This window comes from Mugil cephalus, chromosome 4 (assembly GCF_022458985.1).
Source record: "Mugil cephalus isolate CIBA_MC_2020 chromosome 4, CIBA_Mcephalus_1.1, whole genome shotgun sequence".
NCBI lineage: Eukaryota > Metazoa > Chordata > Actinopteri > Mugiliformes > Mugilidae > Mugil > Mugil cephalus.
Window position 1 is genome coordinate 23,706,401 of NC_061773.1, and position 16,787 is coordinate 23,723,187.

Below are 16,787 nucleotides of genomic sequence, written 5' to 3' on the forward strand. Positions count from 1 at the left end.
TCTCCACGCTCGAGCTGCAGTGAACCCACAACCCTATGATCCTTTTTCTGCTCTATGTGAAGCTTGCGGTCCGATGTGTGACTATTCTATAAGCGTCCAGAGTAAAAGCATTTAAATCATTTTCTTTCCCCACACATCCTTGTAGCAGAGATGCAACCTTTACCTCCAAAAATGGAAACAAACCATCATCACAAACACCGATATAAACCACCTTTGCACTGGCTAAAGGACTAGATTACATTAACCTTTATTGTCTCTGCACACGTAGATACACAAGGAAATGCTGCTAGGCATCAAACCACAAGTGCAAAATTCACCCAACAACATGCATTCTGCACTATCGTATTCAGTAAGTATCTATAGAAAAAATAACACGTCTAATCCTAACATTAATATGTAGATCAGTTATGAACACATTCGTACACACTTCAATTCAAGATTCAAGATCACTTTATTGATCCACGCAGGGAAATTACTTTATCTGAGTCATGAGATAAGAAAAGAACATGTATGAACACATAAGAATAATACATGAAATAATACAGTAAATAAAACATTTTATCTAAAGTGTTTCAGTGTGATTTCACACTGTTAACAGATCTGTAACATAAACAGTTATCTACCACATACCAGCCAGTATAACACTGTAAATCCCCTTTGTAATAAATGACTGTAATTTGCACTGCGTCATGGGAAGTTGAAGTTATATGTGTGACACTATTTATTTTTAACACCTGCTTTTGGTGCTTTTTTACCAGAGTCAGTCAGACATTTGGAATAAGAAACTTTGGGCACCGTTTCTTTAACGTTACACGTTGTTGTTCTATTTATAGCTAAAGTCTCTTGTGTTTCTCTAATGTGTGTATTCTAATGGCTATAAATACATATATGCCATAACAACACACACACATATACCATCAAACATGGGCACATGTACACATAATGTACATGAACACTGAGAAAGAAGGTTCTTCTCCAGGTACTGAGGCGTCATCGTATCGTCCTGAGACACGACCGTCAGGTGTCTGTCTCTCTCTGTGTTTACCATTTTAAAGCTGCTTACTGGATTTAATTAATGTGCTCTGAAAAGTAGAGCATTATTATTGATTTTCTTTTCTGTATCCCATTCATTAAGGTTTTGGATTCTCAGTTTAATATGAAATGAACCATATACGATACACGGCCCATAGTGGCGTCCTAAAGACATTCACATATCCAGTCCCACTTTAAGGTCTGAGTACTTTTCATTCGAGTAATGTCTCTTTGTAAATCTCTTTCTTTTTAAATAATGCAAGACGAAGCCTTAATGTGCTTTCCAGTAACATCCTAACAGAAACAAGGCACTGAAACGTTTTGCCCTCAGTTTTTAGTCATTTACAACAAACAAAAAAACACATATCTGCTCAGAGTTTCCCAACGTTAAAAAAGGGCGCAATAGTAAATTGCGTGACTTCCTATTTCATGGTTTCATGGTGGTGCTATTGCTCATCGCAGCAGAAACGAGCTCTTTCCACCGAACCCCCTCTCAGGGGATGTCACAGGTCAGTGGAGGTGTCATTACAGAAGAGGAAGCCCGGGGCCGGAGGAGGATGGTCAGTGTCTCGTTTAGCGCTCGGCTTCGCGCAGCATCATTTACAGTCATCCTCACAGCGGCTGGTATAATCCAGTCTGCTGCCCACAGCCTGCACGACGTAGGCGTTTAATTTCCAGACTACTGATAGTACGTAGCGTCGATAATCTCTTTCTGAAAACAAAGGCCATTATAAGGTTCAGATGTCAGATACTTCTGGCAGATAAATAGTGTTTAACGTCCAAATGTGTTAATATATGTGAATAAAAATAAGAAATAATGTGTGTTATTACAATGTAAAAGCACAGATTTGTGGGAGAACCAACTGAGTGCACACCTACAGCTATATATACAAATATATGCAAGCAAATGCAAACTGGAGAAAGGAGTTAAAAGAAAGGTGTAACCAGATTTCACCGTATAAGGGCCCAATATATTCATATAAAACTCCTCCTTGTCTTTGTGGGAGCATTTTGTAAACAACAAATAAGTGGTTATTCTAAATGTATTTAATTTCCATGATGACTGATGAAAACATCTGTATGAGACACGGAAGATAAAGAGGAGACTGGATGCTGCCCTCTATCGGGGCTGAGAGGGAATTATTTGTTTTATGATCTCATCATCGACTAATTGACCTACTAGTTATTTTTTTATGAGCATTTTTCCCCATTATTTTTGCATTATAGTGACATTATTTAACATCATCAAAGACTGTACATAGTCTGTTATTATTTCAGCTGTTTACTTTGCAGTGAGCAGTAAACTGGGACTGACAGAAGCCACATCATTTCACTAACTGTCCTACTCTGACCTCCACTTGAAACACACTGGCCTCTCTGCAACGCTAAAAGTTGAATCCCAGCCCTAACTTTAATCTTAGTGTACTAAATTACATCTCGACTTTCACTTTCAAACATCATGCCTACTCATAATACTCCAGTAAAATATCCGAGGATCCCATGGAACAAGCCAGAGAGGACTGTGGATCATCTGCTCTACAAACAGGCCCACAGACCTCTCTGAGATTTGAGAATAACGCTCTTATGTTGTTTATGTTTGACTTTCATGGCCCTAATTATGGGTTAGGGCTCATTATCTGGCAACAAATTCAGTTTTCCCTTGTGAGACTAAAAGAAGAAGAAGAAAAAAAAACTCCTGGACTGTTATGTGCTTGTTTACGCGCAGCCTGCAAAAACTGGGTTATGATCCTCATTAAATTAATAATTATATATTTTTATGAAGTGAGTGCTTCTTGTAATCAGTGAAGTTTTTCGTGCTACTCTTAAAAACTTTACCCTAAGGGCAGAAGAAGTGCATTTCTTTTTGAAAATAACCCGATAATGTTGAATTCATTTGAGTCAAAGCCTAAAACTGTACGTGCACACTACCCCCGTCGAGAATAGGAATAAAAAAATGTCAGCTATTGCAAGATCGCAAGACTTAATCTCTGCAGCCTGAAGGAAAAAAGTTCCCTCTCTGTCTCTCAGTCTTATTATGGAGTAGACCCTCTTCCCAAACTCACACGTGGTTTGGATAGTGAATGCCTTTCATAATCCGCTGGCCCTGGTCCTGGTCCTGCATCGTGTAAATCTCCAGACGACCCAGTGGAGCAGCCTTCCTGACTCATACCAGACAGAAAGAAGCAGGTTCTTTGGCAGAATAAACTGCTTTGGACGGAGCTTTTGGCAGATTAAAAGACAGAACGCCTGGTTAGATTCATTTAGGCCCAACAGTGAAAATAAACTTAAGGCAGCTAGAGTCCTGAAACTACTATGTTTAAAATCAGACCATGTCAGATCAGTTGCTGATTAAATTCCTCACCAAACAAAGCCCCTTTAAATCGGCCCCTGCAGAAAATGATGCATCCACTCACAGTTCACTGTCTTCAAGGACAAGGATAATTCCACTTCCGGCTGCTAGCTATAGTAACTATTTATGTTAACATGGGTTAACATAACATCGGGTTAATGACCCGATACTGCATCGAGCCACCAGGTGGAGCTCGACGCATTTTGGCTTCACCTTTTGGAGCCGTGTGGTCCATCTTTACGCACCTTCAAAACCAAAGAGTCGAATTTGACAAGATGGTTCATCTCCAGCCTTTAGCTCTCATGCAGAATTACCACTCAGTTACTTGTGTTAGTTTTCTTAACATACTAAAGTATTTTTTAAATTAAGAAATAATCTGTAGTTGCAGTAAAAAACTGAAAGTACATAAATAAATAAATATTACAACAATTTTACATGATTTTGCAAAAGTCAATTTTTTTTTTTTTCATTTAAGGATGTCTCTGTTTCATGCCTGCATTTTTACACATTAGTGAAGTTCATTAGTGTAAATACAGGCTATGCAAAGCAAAGATATGTATGAATATGCTTTATAGTTTAAAGCTAATGATGTATAATCTGTCTGTTCTAATTAAGGCTACGTTTTTCTGATTTATTTTATGATATATTTATTTGTTTGGTGGTTGTTTTATATGAAGGAACCCATCTGCTTGAGGTCGGACGGGTAGAGAGACAGAAAAAAAAGAGATTAATGAATACATCTATTTATGCAAATGAGACGAACACAACAGCACAAGACATAAGATAAGATAGGTTATGCATTTATTCATCCCACAATGGGGAAATTCTTGTTGTTAACAACAGCAAGACATTGTATATTGTCCATCCAACAACCTGTACCATACTGCTTATATACGACCCTATTTATGCTGCATGCTCTTCTTACTTATTGCACTTCTAGTTAGATGCTAAACTGCATTTTGTTGCGTTGTAACTGCACGTATGAAATGACAATAAAGTTGAATCTCATTTAATCTCAATTCACATCAGTCTGAGCCATGTTTCAGGTTATAAATAGTGGGACGGCAACCAGATCTAAAGTTTTACTAGTAAACTGACAAGTGAAGTCACAGCTGCTTAAGACTGACTTCATTGTTTTGTTTTGTTTTTTAACTGGAGTCAACGTGATGTGTGTCTGGATCATTTGGAAATCCATGACGTCTCTGTGTGTAGAACTGGATCTCTCTCCTCTGTCTGTGGCGCTGTAGTGATCCTCGGGGGAAACAGGGGGCGTGAATGCTCTCGCTCCACTCTGGTTCCTCTCCGCGTCACGCCGTCACGTCGTCACGTCACCCCTCCCACTATCACCGGACAGCAGGGGTGACCGATACTGCTAAAGTTGGTATCGATTCGATACCAAGTAAAAATAGGGCCAGTTTTGCCGATACTGATACCGATACTTTTCACTTGCTCACTCAGCAACGCATCATCAGTATCCAAAATTGAATGAAAATAAATAATAATAATAATAATTTAAGAAAATCATGGGGCTACGTAAAAATACTTTTTTATTTATGACAAGGTCCAAAATATAAATATATCAAGACATAACATGATCAATAATACAACAATATAAATATAACAATATCAAATATGTAACATATATATGACAAGATCAAAAGTACAACAACAACAAAAAAAATACACATTCAAGATCACTTTATTGATCCCCATACAGAAATGATTTTGTCCAAGAGTCATGTGATAAGAAAGAACATATATGAACAAGACATAGAAGAATAAGAATAAAATAACAGCAAAGTTGAGAGAAAGTTACCGGAAAAGATTAGACAAAACCCAGGGGGGGCTACTTGGACTTGCTGCCGCGCATTCGGCGCATGCGCACTATAGAATACAGCTAAAACGACGCCAAAGAAAAGTGAAATTTAAGTATCGACTCAATCGTGTACATGTCGTTCCGACGCGGATACCAACGTGGTATCGATGCCATCGGTGCTTTGGATCGACCCGCCCACCGCTACCGGACCGACTCTGTCCGGACAGCAGACATGGCTCCGTGAAGCTGACACATGGCAGCTAGAAGCCATGACCAAAAAAAAAAACAACTCACTCAAAACCTGACCATGTCTAAATAGCAGCAGCTTCTACTATTTTTTTCTTTTCTTTCCTAAATTACTCCAACTCCGGCAATTACGCACAGCTTCTAACCGGCTGTCAGTCCCTGTCAGGGGAAGAGGAGGCGCACTGCAACCCTCCGGTTTACTCTCATCTGATATTTTGCTCCTTTTTTTTTTCCTCCTCTCCCCACAGTAATTTTTTTTTTAAGTTTTCCCATCTTCTCTAACAGAAGCTCAACATGGGCGTCCAAGGCTTTCAAGAGTACGTAGAAAAGCACTTCCCCAGCGCCGTGGTGCCGGTGGAGCTCCAGAGGTTGGCCCGGGGCAGCTTGGTTGGAGGTGGCCGGCAGAGACCCCCCCAGACCCCCCTGAGGCTGCTGGTGGACGCGGAGAACTGCCTCCACCGGCTCTACGGAGGCTTCTACACGGACTGGGTGAGCGGCGGCCAGTGGAACCACATGCTGGGCTACCTGGCAGCCCTCTCCAAGGCCTGCTTCGACGGCAACATTGAGCTCCTGGTGTGCTTCAATGGCGCCCTGGAGAAGGGCCGTCTCCACGAGTGGGTCAAGCGGCAGGTGAACGAGAGGCAGACCGCTCAGCAGATCGTGAGCCACGTCCAGAACAAGGGCACCCCGCCGCCCAAAGTCTGGTTCCTGCCCCCGGTGTGCATGGCGCACTGCATCCGCCTGGCTCTCCTCAGGTTTCGCGTCGGGGTGAGTGTGAGAAACTCGGCCTGGTGGAGCCTGTTGAGCGGAGCCCCGTTGTGGACATTAGCTGGCTCTGCTGCCCACCCACCCACCATGCCACCCCCCCGTGTCGGTGCCAACTTTAGCCTCGATAGAAGCTCTTTTTCCCCCCACACTCAGGCAACAAGTTAACCGGTGCTTCTGGGTGAAATCAGTGGCCTGCGTCCTCATCCTAAACTCAGAGTAGGGTCTGGTTCATTAAGGAAGGGGCCCATGTCCCATCAGGACAGAACAACACAACCTCTGAAGTGATAATAAAATAAAATAAAATCACTCCCTGTAGAAGGAAATGTGTAATTTATACGAAAAAGTCACCAAAAGGTCACAAAACACTGCGTCCATTCATTATATTTTAACATTTTAAAATTTCAAATGGGGATTTTTTTTTTTTTTAAATTTCAAGAAACATATAAACACGTACAGGTTTTTTAAAAAAGGAAATTTTGCGAAGAAGTTTTTTTCCGAGTAGCTTCTTCAATTCTAAGAGGCTGGTGGGAAGTTGAGGTTTAAATAGGAAACAATGTGGGTAAAAAAAAAAACAAAACAAACATCAGAAAGTTGATGGACTTGTTCCTGTCGTCTGCAGATTTCCTCGAGGTCCTCGCATATTCCCACGCTAGTCGAAGGGCGCCGGTCCTAAAGCGCGTGGCATTGTGTCTTTGAAGGTTCTCAGTCATCCAGATCGTGTTTTTTTTTTTTGTTTTGTTTTTTTACTCACAGAGTTTCCTATTTAAACCTCAACTTCCCACCAGCCTCTTAGAACTGAAGAAGCCACTCGGGTGAAACTTCCTCTCAAAACTCCACAGTTGCCTCTTTTTAAACCGTGACCTGGATGATCGAGCACCTTCACCAAGTGTTGTTTCTGGTGTAGACACGTCATAAAAATGAGATTATAACATCCAAATGCAACACACATGTCGGGAAACCACATCATAAGACGCCCAGACCACAGAATAAAAGATGCTGCAAGGAGCTGCATTTGCTTCGTGCTTTGTGAGCTCATCCCATCTTCTGTTTTGAGTTGAGTCGATGTGGTTTGATAGGTTATGATAAGAGTCTCAAAAGTTGAAGGATGCTCAGATCTGCAATACTGGTGTCTGAGAAGATACTTATCCTGACTATTTAGGTTTCCTCAGATTAGAGTAGCACATGGATTTAACATTCGGGATCCCAGTTAGGAATGAGGATCAGCTGATGTGATCGTGATCTGTCCTTAAATTCAGTGATTCTCGACCGGGGGTCCGTGAAAATAAAATATCCTCGGAGTAAGATCATGTTACATTCGTAGAAATAGGATTATTTTACTCAAATGTGACTGATCCACCTAAACTACTAGAAGGTAACAGGACTTTTTTTTCTTCAATTACATATGTTTCACAGGAGTAATTTACTGTATGATGCCGTTAATAACTTAACACGATCTGCATCCATTTTAAATTATGAGGCTCCTACTGTTTCAGTGCACATGCGGCGTTCATTTCTCAATAACGCTCTTATTGTGAAGCATCTGCAGCATAATTACACATAGACCCAGAGTGGGTTGTGGGGGTCCTCAGTGTGCAGAAATAAATAATCACATTATTATGTTTTCATTAACTTTTAATCCCACTCCTGTAGCTTTTACTTGTGTCTGTTATAAAAGGTTTTATCCTGAAGCATTAACTTCCTAAAGCCTGTTCCTTCGTCTTCGTCGCTCCTCAGGTCGTCCAGAGCATCGAGGACCACCACCTGGAAGTGATAGCCCTGTGCAGGGAGAGCGGCTTCCACGGCCTGGTGGCCTACGACTCGGACTACGCCCTGAGCAACATCCCGTACTACTTCAGCTCCCACGCCCTCAAACTGAGCCGCAACGGCAAGAGCCTCACCACCAGCCAGTACCTGATGCACGAAGTAGCGCGGCAGCTCGACCTCAACCCGAACCGCTTCGTCATCTTTGCGTCACTTTTAGGTCGGTGTCGGAGTCGGTGTCGGACGGGGGGCGAGCGGCGGGTGTGACAGCTCAGGTAAAGCTGACTAACGCGTGCTGTGCTTCACAGGTAACCACATACTGCCTGACGAAGACTTGGCTGCCTTTTACTGGAGCTTACTCGGCCCAGAGCATCCGTTAGCATCTTTGAAGGTAAGAAAGTGATGAGTGATGTTTCGCTTAAGATCACTGGGCGGGTGTTTGCAAAGTAAATGCAGCGAGCTGTTGGTGTTGACGGGGGAGGATGCTCTGATTTTGTGCTTGAATTTTTCTGTGGCAGCGTGAGTTAATTAAAATGTATCTAAGCTCCACAGATTGAACCTGAAGGTCAGTTTCTATCCAGTCTGTGAAACAGTAAAATGTCTCCTGTGGTGCTGGAGCAGAAAATAACGTTTTATCACATTATTAACTTGAACTTTTAGAAATATTAACTCCTCAATTAGGGTTGTCAATTGATTTTTTTTTTGCAATTAATCATGTGAGTTAGAATTTTTTTTAATTTATTTATTCATTTTCAAAAGTCTTTTCCAAATCTACCTCGTAGGACAGGCTTGGATTTTCGTCATTTTAGGTTCAAGGCCACTTGGCCTTTTGTGTTGTGGGCACAAAGACCAAAAAGCCATAAAATAAAAATGATTTTAAGTTCACGTCTATCATGAATTTAATTTAAGGACTAATGACACTTCTAGTCTCAGTCGAAACTATCAGGCAGCTAAAGAAACATCTCCTACACTATTGTGTCTGAAGATAAGAAAATATTGAACATATCTGACCTTATCAATCCATCATTCACTTCATACTCACTGTAGATACATGTACTATAAACAGATGCATAGATGCATATTCTACTTTTAACTCTGAATTTACGTTGTACAGTTTTTCTGTTCTTTTCATACGTTCTATTTTTATGTTTATTATGTTGTTTTTTATTAATTGCACCATTGAGCAAAGTGACCTGAATCAAATTTATTGTATGTGTTCACATACGTGGCAAATTCAACTGATTCTGATTCTGAAAAACTGTAAAACTTATTAAACCTATATCCTCCCATAATTTTTGATCCGTTGACACCGAATGTGCAAGAACATCTTCAGACTGTGCCACTACACAGATTTTTCATTAATTAAAATTGCGCTGTAGTGCATCAAAATGTTTGACTGTTAACAGAACTATCTTGCAGGCTGCTGATTAACCCATAAGAGCTCAGACCGATTTCTCAATCAGGGGAAATTATTGAGGAAATAAAATGAACAACAAACACACTCGAAAAAGGAAAAACTTGACAGCAAACTAATTAGTTGTTACAGGCTACAGTCGGTTAAAAGTGGGTCAACGTTGTAACGACATAACGTTACTGTACAAGCAACACTTATTTAACGGTAACAAACTTAGGCTCTATATGTTGAAATTCCCATCTTATTCGTTCGTTAATTTATCACACAGTCTTACCTCAGTCAACTTTGTCTCTCTCTGCTATAAGACAGACTGGGCTCATATTCAGAAGCCGCAGAGAGACAGATTCAAGTCGATGCTTTCGCCCGTGTTGGATTAACCGCTTTTGTTTGCAGACTTCTCACAACTTCCTGCAGAGCACAGACCAGGATGCTCGTATTTATCTTGCACACAGGGTTGTGCGGAACAGGATTTCTCTGCGTTCCGTGTAAACACATTTGTCCTGGGATGAGCTTCATAGCCTGGAAACTAAAGGGAAGAGCTCAGGCGAACCACATTTACAGAAATGTGTCCAATAAATCACCTAATCAGAAAGTTTTTGGTTCATGTAGGAGATTATTCTCTCTGTATCAAGGCGACTGACAAAATAGATTTTTACGTCTGAGAATAAAATAGGTTGTTAGGTCAGTAGAATGGGGATTTCTGCAGAGAAGAAAGTTAAATGTGCTTGTATACTAGAAAAATAAGAAAATTGTTGATGGATGTTGCTTCCAAGTGCTTTAAAGTTGGGTTGATCGTGTCAAGGCTTGATAAACGATGAGTAAACGCAGTATCTCCTCAGTTTTTGTGTTTCCGTATATGTAAACCAGGAGAATTGCCGAGAGCTGAAACACCAACTGCTGGAGTTTAATTGCGAGTGCAACGCAGCTTAAACAGAAATGGCACATTCACGCGCCGTTGACTGGAGGAGTGCGACAGCCGCGCGGCAGCAGTGGCAGTGACAGTTTTAGGGCACGTTGTGTAAATGGTTCAGCTGTTTTCAAACGACTAGCTGTGATTAAACATGAGGCCATCTGGTTTCGCATGTGCCACTGAGACACTCGTACGCTCTGCTGCCGAGTGGCACGCTGGTTTCTTCTGGTGCTGATGTTTTTTCTTTGCTTCCATTAATGTTAAACTCAAGCTTAAAGTCAAATGTTTTAGAACAGCATCAGTATCCTCCTGTATAGTTGGTCAGGGCTTCATCCTACATCAAGATAATGACCCAAAACTTTAGTCCAAGCTCTACCAGAACTACCTCAGGATAAAAACAAGTTGGAAAGCTTAAAAACATGGAGTGGACCATGGCCCAGTCTCTAGACTTTAACCCCATGGAGCTGGTTTGTGATGAACTGGACAGAAGAGTGAAAGCAAAACTCCCTGCAAGTGACGCACATTTCTGGGAACTTCTGCAACAAAACTGGGAAGAAAAATATTTGATTTCCATTTTAGAAAGAAAGAGTGTGTTCACGTGTTCAATCAGCCAAGGACGGTTACTGTAGTGAGTCGAAAATTTAGAATATATTGATTTTTTTCCAACAACTTCAGTTGTTTATTTGGTCTGTGCTTTCACTTCAGAGTAAAATGAGACATTAAACTTTATACACTTCAATACACAACATGTTGTACGGTAGTGTGTAGTGTATTTGTGGGGGAAAATTGGTCTAGATCCGATCTGTTCGGAACTGATTATCCCCAACTAATTATGGTTGGTCAGTGAAGTCATTTAGGTTGGCTTTGTGGTCATGGACAGAAGAATAATACCCCATTCACATCGAAAATACCGGGTTGACCCACCTTTGGTGTGCTTTCATATCGCCGGCAGTGCGATCAGTGCGATTTTCCAAACATGACGTAGCGCTAATTCACCAATGGGCTTCTATTAACAATCGTGGAACAACACATTTGATTTGTTTGATTGAAAAAATGGACAAAAAATCTCTGCCGTTCAGAGATCGGTCTCTTATGGGAGTAGATCAGAACTTTGCTCAGTTTTTGAGCTGCTCGCAGCCCTGGAGCTTCTACAATGACGCAGTCTGACATGCCGTCCATCGGTAAAATCAGGTGTGACGGACAGGTACATCATTGTGTAAATTAGCGAGTCGGCACAACATTCCTGTTCACATTGCGGCCGAGCTGATAAAATCCCGTCTCAATTGCCGGGTCGTTTCGTAAAAACCTGGGTCAACTCTGGTTTTTCGTCCGGTGTGAATGGGGCTTAACAGAGATATAGTCGCACACATCATCTGAGTGCTGCAAGCTTATAGATTGCGCGTGTTGTTGGTTTGCCAATGTCTTAAGACAGTTCGTATTGTTAATGATGTTATAGAAATAAAACTGAATTAATGATTTCTGAATCACAATCTTAAATCTCAGCCTTCCCTCTTTTGCAGTGAAGACAATTTTTCTCAGTTTTTTACTAAATTCTCCACATCTAATCTAATCAGGTTCGTGCCCACCAGCTCGTGCTCCCCCCCTGCGACGTTGTGATCAAGGCTGTGGCCGACTACGTCCGCACCATCCCAGACATCACCGACCTGGAGACCATCGCTAAGGACATCTTCAAGCAGTCGCAGGTAGGATAACCACAATAGTTGTAAAATTGATCTGCTGGTTTCTTTCAGACCTGTTTTTCAGAAAAGCGCTGGTATGGTGTGTTTAAAATAAATAAATGAATAAAAATCACTGCTCTATGGACGAGAACCAAATTTTATGTTTTCACATTTGTTGCATCTGGGATACGATTATTTCCTAAATACCATTACCAAGTTATTGAATATGTCCTGGGTGACATGATGTAAGAAAGTTATACTATTAACTTTCAAAACAAACCTTAAAACCAGAATCTGATCATTATGGAGGACCAACTCTGCCATAATTAAAAATAAATAAATGAATAAATAAATAAATAAAAAATACCTACAGATTTTGCCATGAATAAATAAATAAATAAAATTAAAAATAGCTACAGATATATGCTATGAATAAATAAATAAATCACTTATTACCAAGTATATGTATGTATATTTACAATTATATATTTACCATAAATAAATATAAATATATAAATATATGCCATAAGTTGTATTTATTTTTGCATTTATTTATTTATGGAATATATCTTTAGGTGTTTTTTTATTGATTGATTTATTTATTTATATGTAATTATGGCAGAGTTGGTCCACCATAGAAAATGGCATCTACTAGAAAAATTGAGAAAGCTTATGGTCTTGGTCATGAATCCACTATTTTATAAAGTTAATCATTTAGCAATCATTGAAAGGATGATTTAATTATGTCTGCATGTGTCACATGACTAATTTTTGATAATTGAAGGGAACGTTCAATAGAATATCTATAAGATAGGATGGGTTGTGGTAAACTAAGAAGAAGGGGACCAAGGCACTCTTTAGGTCCAAGGTTTAAAAAGTGGCTCATATATTGTAAAACAATTAAAATGCACCCAGGATAGGATAAGTTGTATCTAAATTTCTGAAAGTGATTTTGCTCCCTCTGTCACAGGAACGTCCTAATCGGTATCGGGCTTCAGTCAAGGCCGATCTTTTGTAGTTCTTCATTAGTTCTTAGAGGAATACGCTGAGTAGTGTCGGGTAAAAGCTGCACCCAGACGAACAATGAACGTTGAGCCGAAAAGAAAAGTTTCCTCGAGACAACGTGATGGAGGAAAATATTCCAGAGAGGTTGTCCTCCTGACCCTACATGAACTTAGACAGCCTCATTCATTGGACTTTATCCAGTCCCATGGCGCACACGAGATCTAGGAGAATACAAGGAGGATAAGAACAGCCTTTATCCAGGAGAGAAAAATGGACAGGGAAAATTAATATTAAATGATGGTGGACAAAACTACTTGATTTGGACATCCCTACTCACATCTGCCTCTTCACTGTGTGTTCACTCCTTTTAACTTTTTGTCTTTCAGTCTTGCACTGATGACAAAGTCGTCCGCTTCAAGAAGGCGGTGGCGTACTACTCTGCAGCCAGCAAACCCCCTCACTACCCTCCACAGTTAGGTGGGTTTCTGTCTAATCTTACAAAGCTCAGTATTAGTTTTATCAGTCAGATTGGTCTCACACAACATCTGCCTTTACCTGACGTTGTGAAGGTTTAGTTTCCAAGCTTCTGTGAGACAATAGCTGCGTTTCCATTACAGTTTTCTGCAAAATAAAAGCTTTATTTCCATTGAAATTGTTCTTTGTATGTATTTCCATTGAAAAGTGTTTTGTGAATGAGCTGCAACTCTCGTAAAGTCTCGTCTTTACACGATATCCCATAATTTTCTTAAGTTCTCGTCACAAAGCGAGGACTTCAAATAAAGTGGTCACATGACCCCCTGAGTCATCTACGGTGACGCCGTTGACGGGGAAATACACTCTTGAGATAAAAATCAAAATCAATACATCTGAAAAAACACCTCATGAGAGCTTGAAAGTGTTTTCATGATATTTGACAGGTTTTTCGCATTTCTAGGGGTAATGGAAACGCAGCAGCTGACTCTAGTGTAGTGGTAACTACAATGGATAGCTATTCAAAAGCTGTTTTTTTGTTTTTGTATGGGTTTTCTCGTTGTAAGTGCATATCAACCAACACAGTGGATGCTTGTGCATCACTCCATACACTGCCACCAATTGGCCAGTCGGTGGAAGTGCAATTTTTTAAGTATTTTGTTTTATTCAAAATCAAGATGGCCGACAGAGAGCCAGAAATGCCAAGTACCTCGGGAATTTTGTGTACTGAAGGTAAAAATATAAATATATATGCTCAAGTAACCTCTAAGAATTAATATAATTGTGAAAGTTTCTGGATATTTATTTTGTACTAGGAGAAATTAATAATTAACCATGCGAGTTGACAGTTTTGTAACTTCATGAAAAGTGGGTTCCTGGAAAAGAAAATCAATTGTATAATTTTTTTATGTGCCAAAAATCTTGACTAATGTTCTCATAATTCATGCATGAAATGGCTAGACTTCATTTAATACAGAGGATTTTATATTTAATATCGTATATAATATAAAATAAGATCTCTCCAAATGCTTTTTGAACACTTTTTGTCCTTTAGTATTTAAAGAACATCATCTCTCACACGGTCATTTCTTAATGTAAACATGATCAAATTAAAGCTGAGACTTGGCACTTCAAGGAAGGATCCATTGTTTTTACTTCAATTAGATGAAGCACAAAGAAAAAAGAAAAATTTTAAGTGTTTTGTGCCTGTTTCACAGTCAGACCAAAATACGCGGGAGCGCCTGCTGCAGTGCCGACTCCAAACCTGCCTGACATTCCACAGGTTCCACTGCCTTTAAAACCTGGGGTAAGACCGGACTACGGTGAATACCGCAGTGACGTAGCGCACGTGTTTCAGCTTTCCCGTCTCTTGTCTCCGTCTCCAGGTCCAGCACTCGTACCCAGAGCCTCCGGGAGAGAGCAGTTTGTCCGTGGACTCTGTGGAGCAAAACAGCTTCGGCAACATTCCTCGTGAGGGGAGGCACACACCGCTGTACGAGAGGTCCTCTCCCATCAACCCGGGCCAGGCCGGCAGCCCCAACCACACAGAGGCTGCTTTCTTCAACGCCTCCTCCACATCCTCCTCCTCGGAGAATGACGAGAGCTTATGCACAACAGCCAAGTGAGTTCTGCACAACACTTTCCCTCTGTTACTGGGCCCATTCATTGACAGTCTCCTGGCTGTTCTCGCAGCGTTGCAGCTCATCGGGCTGTCGTGCTCTGTGGTCCACAGCTGGCAGCTCCTGCGAGACATCAAGTAGGCCATTGAGGAGCCGACAGAGGGCTAATCTTTTAGTTGATGCGAGTTCACGTAACCTGCAGAACCCTTTTCTTTTATGTCCGCTAGTTAAATTAACTTGAGAACAGCATTAGAAAAAAAAAACAGCAGTGGGGTGGGGGCGGGTCTTGGAAAACTTAGATCCACATAGACACAAAAACACAATAATAACATTATTATGCCCCATGGAGAATGATGCAAGGAATGATGTTGCATTCAAGGCACTCGGAAAAAACAAGCACAGAGTTGTCACGCTCGGAAATTACTGCTTCCAAAATAAAAATAAATGGCTGCTGCACATATTTTAGCATTCAGCAAACCGGGACTATAGTTTTCCTGAATGCATCATCCGTCAAAGTCACTGTTGTTGGAAAGATGGAGATCAAATTTATGAAGCCACGAGAGGACGTCCCAGCTTCAGACAACTGACTTAATAATAAGTGTTTTTGTATAAATTAGAATTGAAACTGGGGACAAACAAACTGAAAGTTGCAATAATGCTGGAAATAACAACCCAAGTTTCCACCGGTCAGTGAATCAGTTTTTTTATTTGTCGTCATCGTTAGTTGAGCGAAGGCAAAACCAAATTTCCTTTAAATTCGACTGAGCCGACCTCGAGCTTTTCCTGCAATGCAGCTCAAAGAAGTCCCTGTTGAGACCTGGTATTAACATATGTTGTAAGAGATTAGACTGCAACCGGCTAGATTAAAGATCAGCTGTGATCACAGTGATTGCACATTTAGATGTAGTGTTTGAGGTCTGATCGTATTCTTTTGAATCCAATCCGTCGGTAATGAAGTGAACACGTGCATACAAATGATGTCCTCTTGCCTAAGCAACACTTTTACTCATTCATTAAGAAGGAATTCACAACAGCTTTTTTTAAATGATCATTGGAAAAGACAGAAGTGAGTGGTGTCTAGTGAGAGCCTTTAAAGTCCAATATTTTGTCCTTGTAGCTGTTGACTAAACTGATAGTCAAGTATTTAATGACTTAATTTTAGAAATAGACCGATATGGATTTTTTTAGGGCCGATACCGTTTATTTTTACATCAGCATTGGCCGATGTTGAGAGAGAGAAATAAATGTCAGCTACCATACTCCTACTTTAAAAAAAAAAAGTTAAAATAACCATAAGAAAAATATATATATATATATATATTTTTCAACTCTTATTTTTTGGGGTTGCTCAACACTCCTATGAGTACAAGCATTTTCCAGCACAGTGTTAGTGGGGGAGGGGCAATGTATGGGCTGCACAGGGCTGACTGTGGATGTGCCTGTCTGTAAATCTTGCCATGAAAAAAAAATCATGTATCGGCACTTGGTATCAGCTGATACTGATACCAGTAAAAAAACGCAAATTCAGGCTGATGCCTAATTCATTTATTCTTGTTTGCATTGATTATATGAAGACAGTGTGCTATTCCCTGATTAAAAAAAAATAACATCAGCATGTGGTTAAAGCCATTTGATCAAAGTTCAAGTTATAACCTGAGTTTTGTGCGTTTCTAAAGTAACTAAAATCAGGGCGGGAATATATGAATAAATAATAAA

At 40.4% G+C, this 16,787-nt stretch overlaps 1 protein-coding gene across 1 annotated transcript in view; it reads left to right on the top strand.

The window, feature by feature from the left end:
• Positions 1–5,218: 5,218 nt before the first annotated feature.
• Positions 5,219–16,787, top strand: part of LOC125006403 (constitutive coactivator of PPAR-gamma-like protein 1 homolog) — a 28,143-nt gene continuing 16,574 nt past the window's right edge. Inside the window, exons 1-7 of the mRNA XM_047582370.1 lie at positions 5,219–6,212; positions 7,947–8,193; positions 8,282–8,364; positions 11,872–12,000; positions 13,368–13,458; positions 14,670–14,758; positions 14,838–15,073. Of these exons, the coding sequence (XP_047438326.1) occupies positions 5,739–6,212; positions 7,947–8,193; positions 8,282–8,364; positions 11,872–12,000; positions 13,368–13,458; positions 14,670–14,758; positions 14,838–15,073 (1,349 nt within the window). The 5' untranslated portion in view covers positions 5,219–5,738. The remainder of the gene's footprint in view (positions 6,213–7,946; positions 8,194–8,281; positions 8,365–11,871; positions 12,001–13,367; positions 13,459–14,669; positions 14,759–14,837; positions 15,074–16,787) is intronic.